The sequence below is a fragment of the Solea senegalensis genome, linkage group LG15 (assembly GCF_019176455.1).
Source record: "Solea senegalensis isolate Sse05_10M linkage group LG15, IFAPA_SoseM_1, whole genome shotgun sequence".
NCBI lineage: Eukaryota > Metazoa > Chordata > Actinopteri > Pleuronectiformes > Soleidae > Solea > Solea senegalensis.
Genome location: NC_058035.1, coordinates 8,825,821 through 8,846,560, shown reverse-complemented (window position 1 = coordinate 8,846,560; position 20,740 = coordinate 8,825,821). Strand labels below are relative to the sequence as shown.

The 20,740-nt window shown below is 40.1% G+C and overlaps 2 protein-coding genes across 2 annotated transcripts; both read left to right on the top strand.

Moving 5' to 3' along the window:
• Nucleotides 1-426: 426 nt before the first annotated feature.
• ppp1r21 (protein phosphatase 1, regulatory subunit 21) lies at nt 427-11,975 on the top strand. Its single transcript, XM_044045274.1, has 22 exons — nt 427-1,065; nt 1,997-2,065; nt 2,254-2,400; nt 2,628-2,729; nt 2,829-2,993; nt 3,088-3,146; nt 3,417-3,511; nt 3,720-3,772; nt 4,695-4,844; nt 4,939-5,040; nt 5,139-5,227; nt 5,312-5,448; nt 5,595-5,687; nt 6,049-6,176; nt 7,203-7,352; nt 7,613-7,705; nt 8,297-8,551; nt 8,882-8,917; nt 9,009-9,125; nt 9,697-9,795; nt 9,892-10,020; nt 10,588-11,975. The coding sequence occupies exons 1-22, from the start codon at nt 1,003-1,005 to the stop codon at nt 10,615-10,617; spliced, it is 2,361 nt and encodes a 786-aa protein (XP_043901209.1). The 5' UTR covers nt 427-1,002; the 3' UTR covers nt 10,618-11,975.
• A 749-nt stretch (nt 11,976-12,724) lies between these two features.
• Nucleotides 12,725-19,302, top strand: LOC122781548 (stonin-1). The gene is made up of 4 exons (XM_044045275.1): nt 12,725-12,945; nt 16,775-18,685; nt 18,804-19,006; nt 19,109-19,302. The coding sequence occupies exons 2-4, from the start codon at nt 16,858-16,860 to the stop codon at nt 19,172-19,174; spliced, it is 2,097 nt and encodes a 698-aa protein (XP_043901210.1). The 5' UTR covers nt 12,725-12,945; nt 16,775-16,857; the 3' UTR covers nt 19,175-19,302.
• Nucleotides 19,303-20,740: the final 1,438 nt, after the last annotated feature.

Here is a 20,740-nt window from a genome sequence, read left to right as displayed (position 1 = left end):
TTAAATGCATATATCACATTGACATTTTATTTTATGTAATAAAACCCCCCACACAAGCTGATTAATCAACATCTTAATAATCTTAATAACAATTTAATTGATTGGCTGTTGCAGCACTGCTATCTAATTTTAATATATCGTGAGAAATAAAAGAAGAGAGACACTTTTATCCCTACATTGTTTTGGCTGCAGTTATTTTAACTGCCTCATAATTACTGTGCATATGTCGTGTGCATTGAAATATTAATTCTGCAGTCACTGTGAATCTGTGCTCCCTGGAGTTTAAATTAAAAAGTGAAATCTTGTTAATCACTTGGACGAAGTATGACTCTATTTAGACATGCAACCGCTAGATGGCGCCCTGCGCGTACCTGCTCAGTTACTTTCCTGTTGGATGAACTCTGACCTCGGTGTCTGTGTCTGTGCTCGGCTCTCATTCGAGGAGGATTTTGCGGGTTAGAGGATGACAACGATCCTCCGGATGAATTGTTCACTGCTGTTTCAGTAGATTAGCGGCGCCTCTACTCACTTTTTAATGGGATTTACGAAGGCAGATGGTTTCCCGGCTGCTGTCAGATAACACGGATCTCGCCTACATGTGTTTAACTCGATGTCGCGATTTGTTTTGCTACATAGCTAGTTAGCTCTTTTGGCTAATCGGCTAAGCTAACAGGCTGCTTGTGCTAATTAGATTTTTTTTTTTTAAAGCAACGTTGTCAATACGCTGCCTAACGTAAAACAAATGATAGGCTGTCGCCTCTTTCTCCGGGACCTCATGGACGTCCCCTTGTCACAATGTGGTCGGTTTTACCCGGTGACGGAACACGCTTCTCCAAAGTAGTTGATAACAACTGTGAGCTAGCTCACTTAAAGTAGCTACAGTCGGTTGGCGTCAGCGTCAACATCTCCAACAGTGGACTGTGAAGGTGTGGACAAGCAACCGTTGAGCTAGGATAACGCCGTCCAGCATTAAGTGTTAGGATCAGGATATCGCCTGCTCTGATGATGGCTAACGTTACAGACCTGCAAACTAAGTACAGCAAGTTGGCGCAGGAGTATTCTAAGGTAAAACTCGAGTATCAGAGGATATTTGATGTGGATAAAGTTAGGTTAGCTGTCAGTGGCTTTGCTGTCTGAGCTGTCAGACAGCAAATAAAAATACATTGTATTTTCTTATTACTTTACTGCTGTTCAGATGCTGCATGTCTAGGGGTTAACATAAGCTGCTACATTAAACATGAAGCTTTGAAATGGAATTTTATAGATATTGTTGGTCTTTTGTAACAGCACCTCAAAGATTTACAGTGGCACATGAGTAAACAGTATGTGGACTTGACGATCTTGTGATACAAAACTAGATATTTTCTCAATTGCACATTGATTTAAATCCAAAGAGCTTGTCATAGAAGTGTAGTGGTCACAACCACAAACCTATCCCTCACTTATAATGAAAACATTCTTTTGACATGGTAAATGTTGGTGATTCTTTACTGTGGTCACATATAGACATTGAAATATCCAGTGCACATGAGGAGTCCAGGTAAGCCTGTTGTACACTCTTACGCTTTTACTCATTTATCAATGAGTAACAGCCTGTGCTTTCTCTTGTGACCCGTGTTTCTGTGTCAGCTGACAGCACAGGGAGTGTGTTGTTTCCTGTTCTTCTCTAATCTCCCCATTAGCCAAGAACCATATCCTGTTCAGAGAGTGCTGACTGCCACACATTCTGCAACTGTGTATCATAGCCGGAGTGCAAACAGCCTAGTGTTTTACATTGTTTGTGCTAAAAGGGGACAAACGAAAACGACTGAACATATTCACATGCACATGATTGAGACTTTTGCACTGCAATTTTTTTTATATCTTAGTCCTGACCACTTATATTTGATGATTTTTGCATTTTTATAATGATGACATTATACATTGGTCTACCTGTCTTATCTGTCTGTTTTTCTGTCATGTTGGTGTCTCAACATTTGTCTCTGTCTTTTGACAGCTCCGTGCCCAGAATCAGGTGTTGAAGAAGGGAGTTGTGGATGAACAGGCAAACTCTGCCTCACTAAAGGTGAAGTGGCATAAAAACTAAATTGTTATGATTAGTACCACTGATCATAAATATATTGTGCTGTAAACACCTGTTAATAAATGTGCTGTGATTTAGTGGTGGGAATTTACATAATGTAAAATAGTAGGGATAGTAACGTCATGTGTAATGTGTGTTTTCAACCTTGCACATTTTCCTTCCGTCATCAGGAGCAGCTTAAGCAGAGGGACCAGAGCCTGAGGAAGCAAGAGCAGGAGATGGACAGTCTCAGCTTCAGGAACCAACAGCTGGCCAAGAGAGTGGAGCTGCTGCAAGAGGAGTTAGCTGTTAGTGAAGCAAAGGGCAAAAAGGGAAAGGTGATCATGATGGGGGAACAAAAGACTGGAGAGGATAGAATGCATTGTGTTTGTTTTGTAATGGATGTAAAAAAAAAAAAAAAATCTGTTAGCTAAGCAGTAGTTTTAAGAGTGATAATGAAATTTGCAAATACACATAACGTTTGATTAAACACGATTAAACATTAATGTTTGTGGAGCCAAAATACTATTGTTGACAGCCCCTATTTTATCTCTAATTCCTGCAGAATAAAGGTGATTCTCCGTCACAGCATGGCCTACAGACTCAGAATGTTTTTGATGAGGACCTGCAGAAAAAGATAGAAGAAAATGAACGACTCCACATTCAAGTAAGAACCCACTTTGCATTTTGAATCGGTCATTTAAAGTTTATGCACTAGAAAGGCAAATGCAGGTGTTTGATATGCTTTCTTTTGTACATGCGCAAGTTCTATGAAGCAGATGAGCAGCACAGAAGGCAGGAAGCTGAGCTGAGAGCAAGACTAGAGGAGCTGGAGAAAGACTCTGAGCAGCATCAAGCTGTTGTGGATGAACTCACCACCAAGTACATGGAAACAGCAACTCGGCTGCAGAGTGACAAGGCACGCCTGGAGGTGAGGTTTAACAGGCGGAGGCTGACATACATAAAGAACATTTCATTTTTATGAAAAAGTTGAATAAAATGTTTATTTTCCTTTCATCTGACAGGTGAAAGTGCAGACTCTGGAGAGGGAATCAAAAGAGTGCAGAATGCGAACAGACGAGTGGTATATCTACTTTTTCTTTCCAATGTTATCTTGAATCTAAAAGGCTAAAAAACACGCAAAATGTATCTCAGTATGTGAATTCAGTAAAAAATCTATTTGCATACATAAAATCACTATTCTTAATTATCTAGAAGTTGGTTAACTTTCACATGTTTTTTGACATAAACATTGAATAAACAGTACATTGTAGTTGACTCTGAATCTATATATTTATATATATGTGTGTGTACATTTAGGCTATTCATCTCCTATTTTGGTATGTTTCCACAGTCAGCAGCAGCTGAGGCGGTGCCAGTCAGAGCTGAATAGACAGGTGAAACAGAGCAGCAGCGTGATCCAGGAGAAAGTGCCCTTCAATGACACAAGTGAGTATCACTTGGACAAAAATGCAGCAGTTTTCTATTTGAGAACCTTGTTGTCTGTGTCACTGATACTTTAACAACAGTCCACCCAAGAGTAAATAGTGTAATGCTACACCACACTTGCTGCACACTAGGAGGCAGGAGGCAAAGGCATTTACTGTATGTCTGTCGAGTCAATACTCAGGTTCTGCTCTTCTCTCCCATGCTGCAGAATTTAGTGACTACAACAGCCTCAATGTACCACCACACAATCGAAGGCACCAGGTGAGTGATGTGACAAACCAACACATTACGTATTACTGTTGATTGGTAATATAAGTTTAAACTATTGTTTCATTTTGAAGGAATAGCTCAGGTTTTGTTTTTTCTACACTGAGCCTCTCACTGATAACATGGTTACTGTCAGAGACAGAAGGAAAACAGATTTTGACAAAAGGAGAATGTAATAAAATCAACACCTGCTTAAATGTCTTATCTTAGAAATGTGTTCACTGCTTTTTCTTGCCTTAAGACGGCCTTCTTCGTCTTGGAAAATTGAGTTTGAAAACCCCTCACTCTCCTGCAATAAAGTCCATAGAGAAAATCAGAATTTGTAGCATATGGAGATACAGGAGCTGCTGATCTCCCCCTGTCTGGTTTGGTACATTTGTGTTTCTTAGAAAAATTCAAAAAAGGCATTTCATAGTCACCAGATAATATATTTTAATGTAATGATAGAAGTAGCTCCAGGGACATCCAATTATTGACTTTCTCTATGCACTATGGTATGGAGAATGAGTGGTTTTGCATACTTCAGCATCTACCTGGAAAAAGCTATCTAGAGGTGAAAAAGTTGGCGAACATACATAGACTTATACAGTGGTGGGTTTTATTAGGTGAGTCTTTTTGATTCTATCATTGACAGCAGTATCAGTGTCCAGTGTCCAGCTCTTAGGTAGGTCCATCGTCAGTGTTATTAATATTTACCTCATGCAAACCCACATTAAAAAAACCTGAACTATAAACTTTTCTACTAGCTTTAAGCTTTTGACCATCTACAGTCCTTTGTTTATTGTTTAACATCTATTAAGAGTTACATATATTCAAATACCCACAAATTTAAGTATTTCAAAGATTCATTCTTACAGATTTTAGTCTCAGCAGTTGCTCTTTATCAGTGGATTGTGTTTTCTTTCTGTGGATACAGATTAAGTCTCGGGATGTGGCAGGTCAGGCTCTGAGCTTTATCCAGGATCTGGTTGCTGCTTTGTTAAACTTCCACTCCTACACAGAGCAAAGAGTACACATTTATCCCCTGGACTCTTCCATTGAGCCCATCTCCCCTCTCAACCAGAAAGTGAGGCAACTTCTCCACATTAGATACAGATACTGTCAGTATGACTGGCATTGCAGGTTGAGTATATTAAAACTCAACTCTTTTTGTAACCCAGTTTTCTCAGTACCTACATGAGAATGCAGCCTTTGTGCGCCCCCTTGAGGACAGCTTTTTGCAGTTACACCAAAGCATTACAGAAGACACAGTCACAGTATTGGTGAGTGGATTTTAAACAAGGACACTGGTTTGCTAGTTTGATTTTAATTAACCTCTGATTCTATTTTTCTATTCTTTTTTTTTTTTGTCGAATTAAAGGAGACTGTGGTCAAACTGAAGAGCTTTGCTGATATTTTCTCCTCATACACCCACTTTCTGCAAAAGATTCTCCCCTACCAGCTGAAAAGGTCAGCGCTGAATGTGTGTGTTTGTGATAAAGCAATGCAGTGGAGGGGTGTTGCGCTGACGAGTGTCCTCACTTTTCCTTCCAGCCTTGAAGAAGAGTGTGAGGCAACGCTTTGTACTGCTGCCCTCACTGTGAAAAATCAGGAGCTACAGAGCGATATGAAGAAAGTTACTTCTGTGTTTGAGAAACTGAAGAACTACATAAATCTTTTGGCTTTACCTAGTATGTTTTTGTATGTTGTCTCTGAAATCTTTCTCAAGAATTGACTATTTCTGTTGCAAATCACATATACATTTCATATTTGAAATATGGATGTAGGAAAGTGTTATGAAGCGATGATGCAAATTTTTTTGTACAATGTGTCTCAGGTGTTCAGCAGGATGCCATGCCACAGAGCAGCATGTCAGCTGTCTTCACCCAGCTGGCAGCCTGTCTGCACAGTCTCCACGATGCTGTTAAAGGTGAGCAGCGCTGTGAGCCGCTTTTGACCCACAACCAGCACATCACAGCACAACCGTTTCTCTATGTCATAACTTAGTACCCGTTCAGAAAAGTCGTACTCAAATTCTGTTTTCACAACGAAGCACTGGCAGTTTTTGTTGAGAAAATAAATATAAGCCTCAGTGTAGTGTAAACAACATATTGGACATGCTCTCTGGTAGAGGATTTGTACATCAAAAACATTTAAGTGAATTAGTCAGTGTGATATAAACATGCAGTTTTACACCTTCAAAATATTGTGAAAAATATCATGTCCAATGTAAATAAGACAGATGGTTTTAATTCCTCTCCTACTGTTCTGTTTCCTCCCTGTGTGTCCAGAGATGTCAAAGCACTACAACCAGAAGGCCAGCTTAGAGCAGGAGCTCCCTAATGTCACCCAGAAGCTGTGCACCACCACAGAGTGTCTCCTGGGATCTCTGGGCTCTCTGACTAACAGCACTGGCAAGGTACAGCCAACAGAGGGCAGGAAGCAGCCAGGTTTATATTTTCTGTATAGGATGTCCAGTCTATGCGGGTTCTTTTAATAGCTGTCATGGATAAAGGCTTCATAATGGGTTTTTTTTATGCTGTCTGGCTGGCTGTTAGCAGGATAATTCAAGAATTGCTGATCTGATTTGCATGAAATTTGATGGGTAGGTGGGGGTGTTTTTGGAGCTGATCTGATTTTTTTTCTTTTGCTTTAATATTTTAAGGCATTGTTTGACGTTTTGTGAAAGTCTCAAGAAATAATTCAGGGGTTGTTTTGAAAAACTCAAGAAGAGTGCAGATTGATCTTTATTTTAAGTCATCACAACTCAGCTGCTGTTTTCAACATAAATTATATTTAAGGTGTCTGGTTGCTCTTCTGTCTGACTAGTTTCAGTCTTCTGCAGCAGCTTTAGCTCACAGCCCTTTGCTGCATGTTTTCTCTACTGTCTCCTTCTTTTACATTACAATGTGTTGCCTAAAAATATAAAATATGCTGCAGAATATGTGGATAACACTGCAAAGGGGGTTGGTTGTTTATAAAAGCACTTGAGTGTTTGGTGGAGGTATGTGCACCTCCCCTAGTTGTAAGTAGCAGTGAATTTTCACTGCAACTGGATTGTGTTGGTAATTTGCCACTGATGGGATTATACAAAATGGCTGGACTCAGGTGGACAACAGTGAAGTGTTTAAAGATACTGTCCAAATCGCAGTTTGTACAGCTGCTCCCCAGTAAGACTAAATGGGTATAGTCATTGGCTGAGATAAATGGGTGTGGGTGTGTGTGGGTGTGTGTTTGTGTGTTGATGAGTGGCACACTCCTGGTGGGGTGTAGCACCGATTGCTATGCAGACATGCAGGGTGTGTGGAGTGATGTTGCTGTAAACACACTGGTTATTTGAGGTGAAGCAAAACGCTGCAAATCTGCAAAACAACCCATTAATTAAATTGTCCGTTCCAATCATATAAGATAAGATAAGATAATATTATCGCTGTCTTTTTTGCAGATAGCCACTTTCTTCAGCAACAACTTGGACTTCTTCACGTCCTCGGGCTACGGTCTCAAAGGCAGCACACTAGCCCTCAACCCCTTGCAAGCTGAGAGCATGCTGGCCAACAAAAAGAAAGCAACTGCCTATATTCATGCTATCACACAGGTTAGTGTCCGCATGAATCTGCTTTTTTCCCCCCCAGTTCTCAGCTGGTGACACAAGGTGACTGTACACTCAGAATTTTCTTTATTTGACTCAATAAAGTCGTATGTCTGTCTGTCTGTCTTAAAAGACCCCTTTATGAAAAATCCTCTGTGAATATGTCATTATGTTCCATCTTCTCCCTCTGTATTATGGTGATGAATAATTAATAAATGCTAAATAAATGTTCTCCTGCTATTCTGCTTGTGTTGTTCCTTCATCAGCCCAGGCCACAGACTGTTCCATACAGAGAAGCCCTGTCAAACCGCCGCATACTTACCAGTTCCACTGAGAGTAGAGAGGGTCTCACTCAACAGGTATGACACTCGTCTCAGAAACGATTTCTTTTAAGTTTCAAATGAGGCACATCCATCTTAGAGTGAGCACCAGGCGGACGTTTTATGTGAATAATGTAAGCGTAAGTGAGTCGGTGTGCCAGCCCTAACTACAATTGTGCAATAATGCAGAGATAAAATTAAAATCTATTCCACTTGAAATTATGATTTCTGTGCACAATATAATGAAAAACTGGAAATGAAAAAACAATAGCAGTGTGTAAAGGTTGGTCATAAAAGTACAGAAGTGCAGAAACTTGTATCCTAAAGTCATAATATTTCAGATGTTGTGCATACAGTTATTCTTTAGGGACTGGGTGTGAAGAACTGAGAGGCGTAGACATCTTGGAACTGACTTTTATTCTTTTTTTTATGTATTATATTCCCTCTTAAATGATATTTCCTTATCTATTGTCTTATGAGGTTTATAAAATGTGTGTGTAGTTTGTTACATAGTGTCTCCATTTCTTCCCTACTATTGTTGCCCTTTCACTCTCACTCCCATCCTGTGCTCAGCCCTCTACCCATAAGTTCACTGTCCACTCCTCTCCTCTCCCCCCCGGTCTCCTGCAGGTGCAGCAGAGCTTGGAGAAGATCACTAGGCTGGAGCAGGAGAAGGAGCACTGGCTCCTGGAAGCTCAGCTGGGGAAGGTGCGGTTGGAAAAGGAGAACCAGCGCATCACAGACCTGGAAGCACAGCTCACAGCTGTTCTTGGAGGAAGTCTGAACGCGCAAACGCCTGGAAACAACACCGTTGCACCAAGCCACGAGGAAGCAGAGATGGAACATAAAATGACAGGGAAAGAGACAACGCTGTGCACCAGCCTGGTACACTCATTCTTTCTTAGCCCATATCACATGTCATATGATTTGCCAGAACAAATGCAGTGTTTTCATTCCTTTCTTGTGCCCCCCTCCAACAAAATGTTGCTTAATAACACTTCCAAAGGGCTGATGTAGCAGAAAGGGAGGATATAGTTGTTTTGTCAAATCAGTTCAAAGTTCACAATGCAGTCATTACTCAGAACACTTTGCTCACTTGTTTTTAATGTTACCTCTTCTATCGGTAGTTTTGGCTCAGCAGTGTTTGATGCCTTTCTGCATTATTCATAAGTATTATTCACACAGTATGTCTCCTGTTTGTGTTGCCCTTTCCAGGTTGGCATGTTGTGCACCACACCTACAGTTGAACATGTGAGTTGCCCCCTCACTTTTCGTTTCACATTTTTGTTTTGTTTTTTGTAATGTTATGTTATCTAGGTGGTTGCTGTGTCTATGCTTGCAGGTGGGAGATGAGGTGTCCAGGGAGCAGCTGATAAAGTCTCACTACATGGCCAGAGTTGGAGAACTCACTACCCAGCTCCAAATCTCAGACAGCAAAGCTGTGCACTTTCACTCTGAGGTAATGCTCTTACAAAAACCTTCATTTCAAAAATTGCTTCTTCCCTTTCATTGAGCATAACCTTTCTAACATTACATGTCAAAATGGAAACTCTAAAAACCTCCATTCAACATTTAGTACAGAAGATTCACTTTCCTTTCTCCATTGTGTGTGTGTCTTCCTTAATAGTTTGCATTAACATATAGAAACTGAACTCAAAGTTATCTTGTTTCTCCTTTTATTCTTGCATAATAACAAAGTTTCCCCTTTTGAACTGAGAATCTGACTGGTGGTGTTTTTAGCTTTGCATTGGGACTTCATGTGAATTAAGATACTTCCTGTGGCATTGTGACTAACGGTCATGTCGATCACTCTCACTTTTATCGTAGCAACAAGAATGCACCTGGTCTTGAACTCAGAATCTCGGCTATTAAAATGTCACTCGCATGCATTTACCCCCACGACACTGTCCCAAAATGGATGCATTATTCAGAGAAATAATGATTGCCTCTTTTGAAGCAGAACTCTAACCTGTGCCAGGTATGTATTAAACATATCAACAGTGGTTTATTTTCCTTTTACCCCCTTTCAGTGTCGAGCCTTGGCCAAGAGATTGGCCATTGCAGAAAAGTCACGGGAGACTCTGAGTGAGGAAGTCAAACTGGCGAATCAGAACATCACACGCTTGCAGGTAAAATGCAGTCCTTTTATTTAAGAGCTTCAGGAGTAAGTATAGACATCATCCTCCTCCTTGCTCCTATTGTAACTGTACTGTTACTGCATACAGGATGAGCTAACGACCACTAAAAGGAGCTATGAAGACCAGCTCAGTATGATGAGTGACCACCTATGCAGCATGAATGAGACTTTGAGCAAACAGAGAGAAGAAATTGACACGCTCAAACTGGGGAGCAAGGTATTTGCTGTTTTTTTTCTCTTTATATCATGTTCTTGTTCTCTGGTCGGTTTTTAACTGTCACATTCAATCACTCTTTTTGGAAATTAATAAAAAAAAAAAACTCCTCACTAAAACAAATTTACTGGCTTCAGGGAGTATGAAGGTTTACTTGAAGTCTGGCAGCGAAATGTGACATTGTAAAGTCAGTTATGAGGTGAACTCAGGAGGTCATGTGTGGTGTTGTGGTTGCTTCCCGGGTCTGATGGGATAAGCACCTGCGGGAACCATCTGAAAACGTCGTTAAGCTGCAGAAACGGAGAGGCCTGCATACATGTTCCTGCATGCAAGCACACATGGCCACTTGTTGGGAAGTTGCAGGACAGAACAAGTTTGATGATCTAAACGTGATGATTTTGCGTTGAGGTCCACCAACGAGCCTCAGCATGTATTTAGATTTTTTAAAAAGAATGCAAATTAAATTTAAGCTATCCAGGATAACTGGACACAGTGATTTCAGTTTTGTACAAATCATGGACATGAGAACTCGGTTATAAGTTGTAAGTATTCTTTGTTTGTGTGTTTTAGGGAAATGCCAAAAAGAACAAGGGTCGGTAGAGCTGCCCTCAAAACTCTGGTTCCATGTGGCATCACTAAGAGCACTTTTGAAAGATGAGCTGGACTGTGGAGCGGCAGCATCCTGTTTCCAACGCGACCACTGTTCCCAAACCACAGGATGGCTACACAAGCCTCAGATTCCTCTGTTGACAGTGGCAAGAGAAATGAGCTACATGGAGGTTCTGTCTCGGCACCACTTAAAACACAATTTGGTATAAAAAAAAAAAGATTTCTTAAACTGCACCGGAAGCTGTTGCTCGACCATTTGGTCAAAGAAAAACTGCTTTCCTCAAAAGGGAAAAAAGGAAGACAAATGCTGAAATGACTGAAATCGACTTGAAGACCAAACTCTGTTCATCAGTGTGTGAACTTTTCCTGCTTAGCATACATGTGAGAGAAAATGCAACTGGATTTCCACAGCTTTATTTGTGGGAGCAGGTAAAAAAAAAAAGTGAATGCAGGTGTTGTATGTGTTGGTATGTGACTGTGACACCAGGCGTTACAGCATTTAAATAATGTTTAATACTCACCTTTTTTTATCATATTGAAGTGGTTTCATGAGCCTGTGTGTCTACATGTGTGAGAATACTCCTCTCTTATCACACACTTGACAACCTCATAAAGGACTAGCTGAATGAACAAATAATAGTCGCACTTGAATTCATTCCAAATTTTTTGAAGACATTTCACTTGTTGGGGGAAGTGAAGAATAAAGGAGAAAAGAAATCTGATTAACTGTGCTCAAGGTTAAGATGGACAAGTCGTAGCTCGTAAAGTCGTGTCATTCTTTCTGTGTTAAAGAACAAGTCCTTTTATCACCAAATAAGTGGAAGTGCACCGGTGTGGTGGGAGTCTCCACATTTATGTCATAATATATATATAGATTAAAAAGGTTGTTGTGAATATTCACTCATTTCAAATCCTAAAATAATTGTACTATATAATTTTAAAAAATATATATTCAAAAAAGGCATTTATTTATAGATTTACTTTTTATTTTACACAATATTGGGAAAACTAAGTCTTCAGCTGTAAGCCTGTTTTTTTGATGTTGTAACTGGCGCTTAGGCACAAGTCATAAGTCAAGTGCAAATCAAGTTTACAATAAAATAGCTCTCTCTGGCTTGTAGCAACATGAGATCAATTGAAAGAAAAGCATCACAGTGGTTGAGTATTCTAATCTCTTGTTTGCCAGTCCACACCTGCCAGGAAACCTTTGACCACCAAGATTTGTCAACGCCCTCTGACCTGATTTAAAAAAACAAAAAAAAAACAATATTACTTGTATTTTCAAAGTGTAACCTGTTGAAAAGCACATATAAATATGTGAAGCAAAAATAAAGAGCCTGCTCAACACATACACGTATGTAATGATGTCCTCCTTAACTTTTCTTGCACTTTTCTGGAAGTTTGATTTTAAATTGCCTGTAATTTAAAAAACAAAACAAAAAACACACAGCCTGAACACACCCTAACCACTGGGAACTGAGGCAGCACCATTGAACAAGGCATATGAGAAGTGGAAGATTACCGATGGATGCCGTCACTTTGTTTTGGAAGGGAAAGCATGTCATTTTTGGTTGAACATGTGATGCTTTCATGCACTCCCAGTACTTCTGTGGTCCAACTGCTAAAAGAAAAAGCTACCACAAAGTTTTTTTAGTAGAGAATACTGACAAGTAGACCTTGGATCGAATTTAAGATTTTTCTGTCTCTATTTTAAATCCAAGAAGCGTAGAGTAACAGTTGCTGCACACTTAATATTGCATGCACCCAAAGACATGGATAGGTGATTTATAAATATCCTGCCTGAAATAGTGACTTGTTACTTCTCTAGCACAGCTACATTTTGTAGCTGTGTAAAGAACAACAGTCAACATACTGTGATGTGATAAATGCAATGTGAGTGATTAACACGTTCTGGGATTTCAGCTTGTTAAACATGATTTTTTATTTTTTTTTTATTTGTTTTGTGTGTTTTCTTGTGCTTCTTTGATTTTTAGATATTCATGCATGCATGCCTTTCTGTTTATTTCAAACAATGATTTTCATGTGGGAGTGTGTGCATGTGTTTGTGTGTGTTGATAGGACTTGCGCGCATCTCCTGAGTAATCACATTTCCGACAGTCACGAACGCATCACGGCTCAGTTCATTCCTGCACTGTCCCGCTGGAGGACGAGGACAGTCTGAAGTCTGGAGTCGGGAGAAAAAGCACCACTGTTTAAACTCCCAGGATTTACACTCTGCCATTTTGAACAAAACCGGCCCGACATCGAGAGTTCAGACTCGTCCAACTAAGTCATGACCTGAAGGACTGAAGCTCTGCTGTGAGTATGAGTCTTTTGTTTTGGTGGAGTCGCTGCTGTGGATTATTATACGTGAGCTCAGCTGAGTTCACATTAGAAACGACTTAAAACTGCGTTGGTGCTTGTTTGTTGACTCAGTTTGTTGTCACGCTCAGTGTTGTTCTCCGTGAAACGTGGGAAAAGTAGAGACCGACCAAAGTAGCTGTTGAATGACAACTTCTCTTTAGACGAAAAGCATCAAAACAGTAATGGCGTAGAGGAAGCGGGCCTCGGTATCCGGGAACACGGGCCTGGTTCTGACTGTGTTGTGGATGACAGCACGTTGGTTTGGGTTTATTTCCCCATTCTGCGCTACAGTGAGAGAGAAAAACAATTAGCAGTAAACTGGTGTGTTTGACTGTGTGATGACCCCTCGCTGCAAATATGCGATGTTACACGCAGCGAGACGTGTTTCAACAAGAAGGGATGTATTCAAATCAGTGCTTTACAAACTTGTATTTAATTTAATTTAATTTAATTTAATTTAATTTAATTTAATTTAATTTAATCATGACTTGTTTCTGACGATTCCTGCTGCCAATAACATCATATAAACTTTACCTGCTATTTCCACGTTGTTTTCATTTTTAAATATAGCCTTTAAAACTTCTTCATGGCTAAGACATGAAGCAGCATATTTGACAGGAATATAGTGTTTCACAGTGACTTGAGAACCTTAACATAAACATAAGCAGGTCCCATTCATTTCTTATTTTCCAGTCCCTTTTATCTGTCCTTGAATAAATCTCTATAGTATATTGCATAAAAAATAATTTATTGAGCCCTAAAAGAGTAGGGATGAGCCAGTACGATAATCTATAATCATTTCCTGTGGAGGGTAGTGCTGCACAAGTATCAGTTATCTGTCCGATACTAGTCAAAATCACTGGATTAGGTATTAGACGGATCAAAATGTAAAATCTGGTACAATCCACAGTCCAATCCTATATTTCGCATGCTTCTCTAAGAACAGACTGTAAAACATTTTAGCGGAGTCATGTTTGGATTGTTTATTTCTTCTTTTGGGGAGGACAATATTTGTTACACAGTTGGAGAATTATGTCTTTGAAATGACTTGGCACAAATGTGTTGTTAGTGGCTCCATAGTTTGTAAATGGTCTAAAATGACTGTATCGGAGTGATTATCACTAGATACTCACGTTTATGATATCAGTATCAGACACAAACAAAGTTGTATCACTCCATCCCTACTAGAAACTATTATAATTACAAGACGATACTCACTATTGGTTCAATGCTGGTCAAAATCACTAGAGTTTAATGTAAAACAACTGTGTCAGATGATGATACTCAAGGTTGGGCATGAATAAATGAAATAAAGTAATCCCTAACATCCCAAGTATCCAGAAAAACTCTTATTTACTTAAGGCTTGGTTGTCGTTCAAACTTCCTCATCTGCTTTGTTTGAGAGGACAAAAGTTCACTTTGTGTTCAGTTCCACTGGAAATTGGTCATCACATTTATAGCTCTGCTGTACAGGTCATTGTCAAGACAGTCGTCAAATAAAATGGGATGATGCATGTTTTTCTGCTGGTTTATATCCCTTTCCAAAGAAAACTACCCCATGAGGAAATATCCAGAGAATCCACCAGGAACTTATCTTCTTTCACCAGGAAGCGTCTGTCCCCTGTGTTAAAGTTCAAACATGTGCATGTATGCATTTGTGCTTTAACTCACGTGAAAAATAGTCCAGTACTCAGTCGAGGTCATATGGGATTAAATGCCAGGTTATAGCATTTTTCTTGATTAGATGTTGTCAGCTCGTGATCGCTGTTCCTCTTTTTTTCTGAGAAGTTCTTGTGATATTCCAGACTTAACCACAGTGCAGGTTTTGAGGACGTGCACATGAAAGTGCTGACATACCACTTTTCAAAGCCAACAAATGCTGTTTGGCAGTGATTATGAAGCGATTGTCCACAAGGTGTGTTCCTTATTTTGTCTACTCCAGGTTTAGCAAGTGTAGTGAATGTTTGTCAGTATTCTCTTAGTCACTGATGATGAACCCGAGCTACTGCACAGGTTTAACCCACTCATTATCTTCTTTATGCTGATGCCTGCATTTAACCGGGGACAAACATGTTTTTTAGAGCAACTTGAAAGATGTTGCTTTTTTAGGAACAATTCACGTGAAGGATTCTTCACATGTGAAATCCTGGAAAAAAAAAAAAGAAAAAAGAAAAATAAGGTTTAAATTGTAAAAGTAAATCTTGTAGTATCGCTGTCATCTATCTCTTTGTGACAGCCTACTAACCAGCCTAATCTGAATGTCTGACCCATAAATCTGGAGTATTCTTTAAAAAATGTGATCAAATTATATTTTGATGTAATTAGTTGTCAGTTCACATGGATATAGTAGGCGGGTATTTCCTGTGTGCTATGCTGTTTGTCCCAGAGGAATGTGTGGAATGTATTTTTTTTGTTTTTTTGTCCTCTGTAGATTTAGCAGATTCTCATTTCTGTTCTGCCCGGGAAGAGACGACAAACTGGAAAAAGAGTATGAAAGACAGTCAGTAACCCCCCGTGAAGAACTCATATTTCTCTTTGCATGTCTCTTTGAACTAAAGCTGAGGGATTCTATGAGTCTGAGCGAAGGGATGAAGTTGTCGGAATGTGTGTGCCACTGCAATCGCTTCATTACAAAGATGTTCCCCCCAATGTTTGAAGACTTGTCAATCCACTCCTCTGTGAACCAGAGCCCCAACTTCCCTGTTTATTTATAGCTTGAAGGAACTTGCCACTGGATGCCCTCGGTGCAATCACATGGCTGTGATCTTGAAGGGAGGAGTGAGGCTGTAATTGAGGCTTTCTGCTTTCAATTATTTTTTTTCTCTTTCATGATCTTTATGGGGATATGAGGCTTCAGCATTTTGAAAGTGGCTTCTCTGAGATCCAGATATTGGCGAGAGCACATGAAACAGGCAAATTGCGACTGAGCAGCAGGGAAATTAACTGTGAGATTGTGTCAAGATTGTAGAAGTAGCCTCACTACCGTTGGTGTTTAGGAATATTTCCACCCGTTTTCTACATTTAAAGAAATTCAATCTATACCTTTTGTAGATTGAATATTGGGTATGATAAAACGTTCATTTCCAGAGGCGCCTCCTCAGTGAACCAGCTTTGGATTTGTGTGAAGCTTCAAGCAATACCAGCTGCTGCACCACCTGCCTCTCTCACTTCATGCTGATAGACGGGCCAGGATCGTTGCCATCTTGCCTGACATCCCTCATATGCATTTTAGAGCAGGCTTACTATCAAGTATTTACATTATGCTAATTTCAAAGCACAATATATCTAAAAATACTATCAATTTGTGTCGTGGAACTCTTTAACCTCCAAATCCTGGAAAGTTTTTACTCCCTTTATTAAAACCTCCTCTCTGAACCTTTTCCTTTGGGCTCTCTGCCTTTTAAAATAATATTTGATAATAAATGATGATAATGACATTTTATAATAACAAATGCTCCTGTAGGAAAATATATAAGTGCATCTCATCACAAAAATCCATTGGCAGAATTTATACACATAGATTTGGTTTGGACAGCTTAGTGTCTTCATTTGACTTAAGTGATTAATGTGTGGCCAGAAAGTGTCTCTAAACTGCACCTATTGCATCAAACAAACCTCAATTATCATATGTGAAATTGTTCCAGGTATTCAAGTTCAGACTCTCATTATCTGTTTTTTTTTTCTTTTTAGAGATTGAGAACAGATCTCTTCAAAAGATGTTAAATTTGCATTATCTTAAGTCATTTCATTGTTTTCTAATGTGTTTATGTGTTTTCTTACACAGGAGAAGATCTTGAAGTGGAGGAAAATTAATCCAGCAAAAGGGGAAGTGTTTTTCTCTCTCTTTCGGACTGGACGTCTTCAGCGATGTGTTCGACCAATCACTCAAACTGGGTCACCTTTGAAGATGACAGCACACCACTCTCATCGCCTCAGAAACCGCTACAGTCACCGGGGCTTATCAAAGCAGCAGTGCCACGTCCCAATGGTTTGAAGTTAGTGCTTCCACCAATCAGAGACACATCCTGGAGCTTCAGTCCTTCCCTGGAATCACCTCAAAGCAGTGGAAGTTCCTCAGTGAAGTGTAACACACCCTTTTGTACTCCGGTGAGTGGGGTACCGAGCAGCGTGTCCCCAGTTCACTCCAACGTGTGGGAAAAGAATAACTTCTTCCGCAGTTCGTCCAGCACATCTGCCACCTCTGCACCTGGGGCCCTAAATCAAAATTCAGATGGACCAACCCCCTTTCCTTCCTTCCAGGGGAACTCAGGACACTATAACCCCTTCTGGGATGGAAGTAGACTCAATGCAGATGCAGACAGTTCCTCCTCAGACTCAGAATGTGACAACAGCCTACCACGTTTCTTCATTCGGACCAAAGACGGCAGCGAACCTCCACGTGACCAACTCCAGAACTCCTTCTCCTACGTTTGCCAAAAGCTGGAAGACCTACGAACAGAAACAGACAATGGAACAGAGAAAAATGGTGGAGAGAGGCGTCTTAGTTGCAAAGATGAGGTATTAAGTGAGGATTCATCTCCCTTTGTTCCTCGGGGTCTGTTTCGTAGCCAGAAAAGAGATGGGTGGTCTGTCTTGCTCAGGATTCCTGAAAAAAAGAACCGCATGTCCTCTCGACAGTGGGGGCCGATATACCTCCGCTTGTTGCCGGGAGGCGTGCTGCAGATGTACTATGAGAAAGGGCTGGAGAAGCCATACAAGGAATTCCAGCTTCTCCCTCAGTGTAGGCTCTCGGATCTTAAACTGGAAAGCTACGGTGAGCCCCGCAAAGTTCTCACTGTCAAGGTGGAGCATTTCTCCTACACAGAGAAGAAACGCTTTCACCCGAAGTTGGAGGTTAGTCACGAGGCAGAGATGGAGCAGCTGCTCAAGTTTGGCTCGACAGTGCATGATGACATGGAGGACCTGGTAGTCTCCATGGAAGAAGAGATCTCAAAACTGTGTATGCCCCACCAGCAGAGACGGCACTACGAGGAGCAGGAGCTGTCGTTGCAGATCACTGATCATATCTGGGTACAACTTGATAAGTCTGGAGGAGTCAAAGAACGGACAGCCTTCACCCAGATTCACTGTTTGGCTTTTCTCAACGGAGTAGCGGACTGTTTTCTTGCCCTCAATGATCTCGGGCTGCTACACTTAGACTCAAGCTACGGTTCTGAGGAGGGCAGTGAACTCTGGATGGAGATAGCCGACTGTCATTTTCACAAATGTGTGAACGAGGCAGAGTTTCACAGATCCCGGCTGATTAAGTTCTCACCTCCTGACGCCTGCAGAGTGGAGGTGATGCGGTTCAAGACGACAACTTTGGGTTGCACAGAGATCCCTTTCTCAATCAAAGCTGTAGTCACAGTTCAAGGGGCCTATGTGGAGCTCCAGGTCTTTCTCAACATGTCAGCGGCCTTCTTTTCCTCTGTCAGGGAGTCAGACCGGTACCCACTTTGTGAGAATGTAGTGATCCGTGTGCCAGTGCCAGGCAACTGGGTCAAAGTGACACAAACGGTGGCCTTGCTGCGACAGAGGTCACTGAAGGCCCGCATGAACAGAAACGCCTGCCTGGGCGCCGTTACCAAAGCAGATTCACAGCCAGTCATGCAGGTGTCAATCGGCTCTGTCAAGTATGAGAGTGTATATTCAGCCATAGTGTGGAGGATCGAGAGACTGCCTGCCAAAAATGCCGGTGAGATGTTTCTTAGTTATTAAAATGTAGCTTGCCCTGCACTACAGCCTAACAAATCAGTTTCTAGTAATTGTGTAACACTCTGACTACAAAATGGCCTTTGTTTTCTCCTTTGCAGCAGTGGATCATCCCCATTCACTCTCCTGTAAGCTAGAGCTGGGATCGGATCAGGAGATCCCAAAAGACTGGTACCCTTTTGTCACCATGGAATGTGAAATAATGGGCGCAGTTGTGTCACAGACCAGGGTGAAATCCCTGGGCACTGTGAACGACATTCAGCCACAGAAACATTCAACCAGTTGGACACGCTACCATTGTCAGGTGAGATTATTTATCAGCCTCACTTTCAATATTATATACACTGTACACCAGCTTAAATGTGAATAAAGAGAGGCTAACCTAATGTTGTATTATTTGTTTCAGCTGGAAGTTGAGAAGAAATGGATTGAAACAGAGTCAGAGAAACAATCTGGTTGTATGACACAGTGACGATTAAAGAAGCACTGAAGAGGATGTTTTTCTTTTGTGCCAAGACATTTTTTGCCAAAATCTTTTTTATATATATGTATATATATATATATATATATATATATATATATATATATATATATAGTAAAAAAGGATCTCAGAGGAAAAGAAAAGAACAAAAATATGGGTGATGAGGGACTTTCTGCTTATACATGGTGTCAAATTCATCTAATTACACATAGCCTGGTAACTGATTTTTGTATCATTTAACTGAGACTGAATTAGTTTACTCCTAATAGAAAACAAAATTAACACGTTAATTTTTACCTAGCACTTTACATTTAATAGATTTATTAATTGTTTAAATACAGTTTATATGAGTACTGTACTGTAAATAAGCTTGCATTTGCATCATCTGCACTGCTCTCCAGAGTAATTGGCAATAAATGTATGACAGGCTTTATGGGATAAACAACTTAAGTAATGAGTTATGTCTGCTGTGCTTGAGAATAACACTTTTCAGTGTCATATACTTCCAAATTTATTTCTTTAGGAATAACTCCCAATAGATTTGTATAAATGTTATTTGGCAGATGGAGGTTTTATTGTGCCCTAAGAATCTTAACAAGAGTGACCCTGAAATTTACAAGTTAATATTTTTACTTTAAACAAGTGAATGATTATTACGGTCCGAGCACACAAAGTGTGATTGTTTTAATAGAACTTTAAAGAGTCATTGACGTGCTTTTGCCAAATACAGTGTGCACACTTCCAGTGTTTCACTAATCTGATTGACTTTGAGTACTACTGCAACATAGGATTCTAATACTATAAAATTAGATTTAAAATTTTTGTCTCCATTCATGTTACATTTTTTGCTTCCCATGAGCTGACCTTTGACTTTTCCAAGGCTGTGTTCTGGAGAACTGTAATGTTATTTAAACTTTATCATGTGGTCTTTCTGCCTGATGGGTGTGAAGAATAAGTTGAATAAGAGGGGGTTGAAAAAGTGATGAAGCTTCGTAGTAACAAACTAAAATGATGGCTTCCATGTATGAGGTACCTGGCTTAAGCTGGATATTGTGTACATCAAGATTAAACGCTGAATTAAACCTGTGTGAATCATGTTACTTCTTTGCACAAGACCTTTGAAATGGATAACAACACATTTCAGTTCATACCTTCCAAAAGACCAGTCCATCTCATGATAGTCATGTTTTTGTGCCATGAAAGCAATGCTTCCATGCCAGATAGATTTAAATAAGCTCACAAAGCCCTGGTGAAACTGCATGTGATTGTAATTTGACACTGGTCATGATATGTCAAGTGTTGCAATAGTTAGGTTTGCAAAAGGCCTTAATCACTAAATGTTTAAGTTTTTTTTTTAATTTATATGGAATCCCATTTCCGCCAGAAAAAAAACCAAACAAAATGTGATAAAAAAAGTTAGTACTTGAGTCATATAGTCGTATGTCATCCAAAATCAACCAAAAAAGTCATAGTTTTGCATGGCGTCCAAAATCAGTCAAAAAAGTCATAGGTTAGTATGTCGTCAAAAATATGAAAAAAAAGTAATAGGTTAGTATG

Excerpts from the sequence above, each read along its gene's own strand:
- LOC122781548 (XM_044045275.1), top strand. The coding sequence starts at position 16,858 with ATGTGTTCGACCAATCACTCAAACTGGGTCACCTTTGAAGATGACAGC. Across the intron at positions 18,686-18,803 it reads ACTGCCTGCCAAAAATGCCG|CAGTGGATCATCCCCATTCA; the intron begins GTGAGATGTTTC and ends TCTCCTTTGCAG. Across the intron at positions 19,007-19,108 it reads GGACACGCTACCATTGTCAG|CTGGAAGTTGAGAAGAAATG; the intron begins GTGAGATTATTT and ends TATTTGTTTCAG.
- ppp1r21 (XM_044045274.1), top strand. The coding sequence starts at position 1,003 with ATGATGGCTAACGTTACAGACCTGCAAACTAAGTACAGCAAGTTGGCG. Across the intron at positions 2,994-3,087 it reads GTGACAAGGCACGCCTGGAG|GTGAAAGTGCAGACTCTGGA; the intron begins GTGAGGTTTAAC and ends TTCATCTGACAG. Across the intron at positions 3,512-3,719 it reads AGTGCCCTTCAATGACACAA|AATTTAGTGACTACAACAGC; the intron begins GTGAGTATCACT and ends CCCATGCTGCAG.